This window comes from Pinus tabuliformis, chromosome 7 (genome assembly GCF_031772625.1).
Source record: "Pinus tabuliformis cultivar Carrire ecotype Pingquan chromosome 7, CPIR1, whole genome shotgun sequence".
In the NCBI taxonomy this organism is placed as follows: domain Eukaryota; kingdom Viridiplantae; phylum Streptophyta; class Pinopsida; order Pinales; family Pinaceae; genus Pinus; species Pinus tabuliformis.
This window is the reverse complement of record NC_142293.1, coordinates 254326608-254330212: the sequence shown is the minus strand read 5'-3', so window position 1 is coordinate 254330212 and position 3605 is coordinate 254326608. Positions and strand designations below refer to the sequence as shown.

General features: G+C 33.4%; 1 protein-coding gene across 1 annotated transcript; it reads right to left on the bottom strand.

Annotated features, from left to right (window-relative positions):
• Positions 1-2107: 2107 nt before the first annotated feature.
• LOC149246804 (NDR1/HIN1-like protein 10) lies at positions 2108-3177 on the bottom strand. Its single transcript, XM_089455760.1, has one exon. The coding sequence runs from the start codon at positions 3015-3017 to the stop codon at positions 2394-2396; it is 624 nt and encodes a 207-aa protein (XP_089311886.1). The 5' UTR covers positions 3018-3177; the 3' UTR covers positions 2108-2393.
• Positions 3178-3605: the final 428 nt, after the last annotated feature.

Sequence of the window (3605 nt, the reverse complement as noted above, 5' to 3'; positions counted from 1 at the left end):
ACCATATAAGATAACAGGAGTGACTAAAGTTTCAAAGAGGAACTTCTTTTTATCCCACATTACGAGGTTTGCCGTTTTACAATTATTTTCAAGACCAAAATAAGCTTTCCATCCCCCATTGATCCTTTTCTCAATGCTATGGTCCCAGTTGAGCTTGTGATGGATATCAATTCCTAGGTACTTGTAAGAATACACTTCCTCCAATTTATTATTGTCATACGTAAAATTAGCGCAAGTGTCCTTCTTAGATTTGATAATCATAACTTTTGTTTTGTCTGTGTTAACAGTCATACCCATGGTAGAGCAAAAATCCTTAAGAAGCTTGAGTTGCTTATCAAGATCAGAAGGGCACCTTGCCAGAAGAACAATATCGTCAGCATAGAGAAGAAGGATAATGACTATCCCAGCTAAGATTGTGCCACCACATCCTGCTTCTTCTAAATAACCTTCGAGCTTATCGATGGGACTAAACCATTACAAATGTATGGGACTATTTGGGATGAGATGAACAACTCCATCATGGAATTAGAGAGGGTTAGGATTGTTAGTTGGTGATCTCCCCTATGACGTCTCAAAATCATGTGACACGTGCATGGTTTGGTCATTCATTACATGTTTCTTACCTCTAAATTAATATTTCCAACAAAAAGAAACCAAAACAATGATGTGCTTGGCCAAAGTCTTAATTTTCTCTATAAGAATTGGTATAAGTTAAAAAAAATCAAAATAAAAAGTAATTTAGCCAAATATACCCAATTGAAAACAAAAAAAGACTTGTTATATTTCTCTATAATGTTTTTAAAATCTTAATTTAAGATGTGTGTTTGCACTAAAAACTTATGGTTCTATTTCAAGAAAAGGTTGAAAATCCTTTTTGAAATCTATAGGGCTATGGTTATTTTAGGTCTATTAAGGTATTTACACAAATACTAAGCTCTTTTAATGCTAGCATTGGTGATGTCACATTATTTTACAGAAGCATCATGGAATTGACATTGTTGGTGCGATATGTTACATGAGAATATGGGGTCTACACAAATTTTATTCTCTTTTATAAGTGACATTTTTGGCATCAAAATATGTTACTTGCAACATGCTAGAATTTACCATTTTCATTTCAATAATTTGATTTCAATGCATTTCTCTGCCACATGTAGTATTATAAATTGGTAAGGTAATCTAGGGCTAAGAAAGTTGGTGATAATAATTACTATTGTGACCACTTGAAACTCTACTAGCATATGGGCATCCATAGATTTCTTCTCTACTACACTCTTTGTTTGAATAATGTTTGAGTAATATTGGTTTTCATGCACTCATATATCATCATCTCCATGTGACCATCAATATAATTCTTGTAATAGGGCAAAACTTGTCCCACCTAAACGTATGCTATTAGATAGTGCTACAAGAGATAACAAAATTAGTAAGTTTTAATGTGTTAGAATTTGGAAATACCTATCACTTATAATATTTATTATTATGATGACATGATAAGATATATTTAACCATATTTCTTATAACTGATGTAACAATAATAATATTACACAAGTATCTTTGTTATTGCCTTTAATAGATTTTGTACTTTCTATTGGACATATTGACCCATTACTTAAAAACTATATTCTATCATTTTTACAATATATAATTATTTAATAATAATTAAATTAAAATTCTAAAAACTTTATTCCAAAATAAACATTCCTATCATCTTAATTATATATATTTTTAATAAATTAATATACATATAAAAAAAATCTATATAATAAAGAACTTTATTCTATATATTTTGTATGTTTTCTTTTTATATCACATCATATGTTTTCTTTTATTATTCATTTTATTTTCTTTTATAGAAATAAGTATAAATATTCTACTTTATTTATATAATATCTTTTTCAGCGTCCACTGTAATGATGATTAAAACCCACTATTTTCCTTATGCTATGTAAATAAACATGTAACAATAAATTTTCCACCACTTCTCTATTGAAAAGATTAAAATAACTTTTCCCGTATATACAACTATATCAATAATCACAAGTGAACTGAAACTCAAGCCTGTAAGTAGAAGCTAATTAACCTGGAACAATAAATTTTCCACCACTTCTCTATTGAAAATATTAAAATATTTTTTCCCGTATATACAACCATATCGATAATCACAAGTCAACTGAAACTCAGGCCTGTAAGTAGAAGCTAATTAACCCTAACAAACAAACAACCAACCATACCAACACAACAAAGCACTTTTTATTATTATTTAGAATTGCCGCTTCTCAGACATCTACTGATATAGAAAGCGATGTACCATTTGTATCCATTGCAGTGAAATCTGTACCATCTTCAGCTCCCATTAGACTGTCCCAATAAGCGAAAAATACCTAAGACAATCAGAAATAAACGCTGCATTTTCTATGGTTGAAGGAATTACCACCATTATTCCTTTCAACATTCAATTGAGTACACTTCACCCTCATGTGGTAAACCCTGGACTTCCAGCTGCCAACCTTGAACCGAATTTGGGCATACAATTTCAGCTTCAACTCCAAAGTCCCGGCCGAATTCTCTAACATGAGATCCCTCACAATGTCCTCCCTCAATATCACAGAGTGCGCTGTAAAAATGGGCTGAAGAACACTAACGTGTTTGTGGCCCTGATAGAAGGCACCAATATCCGCACCTGCAATTCTTTGATCGTCATAGTAAACGTACCCTTCCATCTTATAGTAATAGATGCCGATTCTGCGATTTGGGTTCCTGGTCGTGAGGTTCAGCTCCATCCTCGAATTCAGAATTCTGTCTGTAAGACTCAGCTCCGGGTAGGAAGCATATTCTACATAGTACTTCGGCTCGTGGGGACGCAGCACCAACCATGTTATAAATACAAAAAGCCCACCCACGATCAGCAGGCCGAGAATCGTGAAGCACGAGCACGTTATCACGCGCTTGCGACGACTAGTTTTACTGGTCAATTTGTCAACCAGATCTTGATATATCGGTTTTGAGGACGCCATTGAACTTCGCCGAAATGAATTCTCTACTTAGAAGATCAGAAACAGGAAAGACTGAAATATACATATACAAAATGGGACGGTGATGGCTATGGATTGGAATCAGTTAGATTATTTTTACAGAACCATGTTTTCTCCCTTTGCTTTGCTTTAAAGATGCTGAGAGAATGTATACCAAGAGTGTGATAATAGTAACCTTGAAGCCCTTTCCATTAATTGAACATTCGATCACTCGATATGCGATCATTTTGTTCACATTACAGCTGTAAAATGGCCTTTCTTTCTTTATTGGTTTTGTTCTATGAGAGGATCCCTCTGGTTTTACTTGCACTTTCGGGTTATCCAGGCTGGAACAGATCATTTAGCTTAGTTTTAAGGTCTGCAGAAGACATGTGGAGCGGATAATCGATGCCTTTTGGTTATTTAGCAAGGAAGATATATTCGTTGCTTTTCATTGTATTTTTCTTAGCTAGGAGTTTAACAAAAACTATGGCTATGCCAACTCAAAGAACTGTCACATATATAGAAAGAAAATATGTGAAATATAATATATAGGAAGCAAATAGGGAGTATGTGAAATATAACATATAG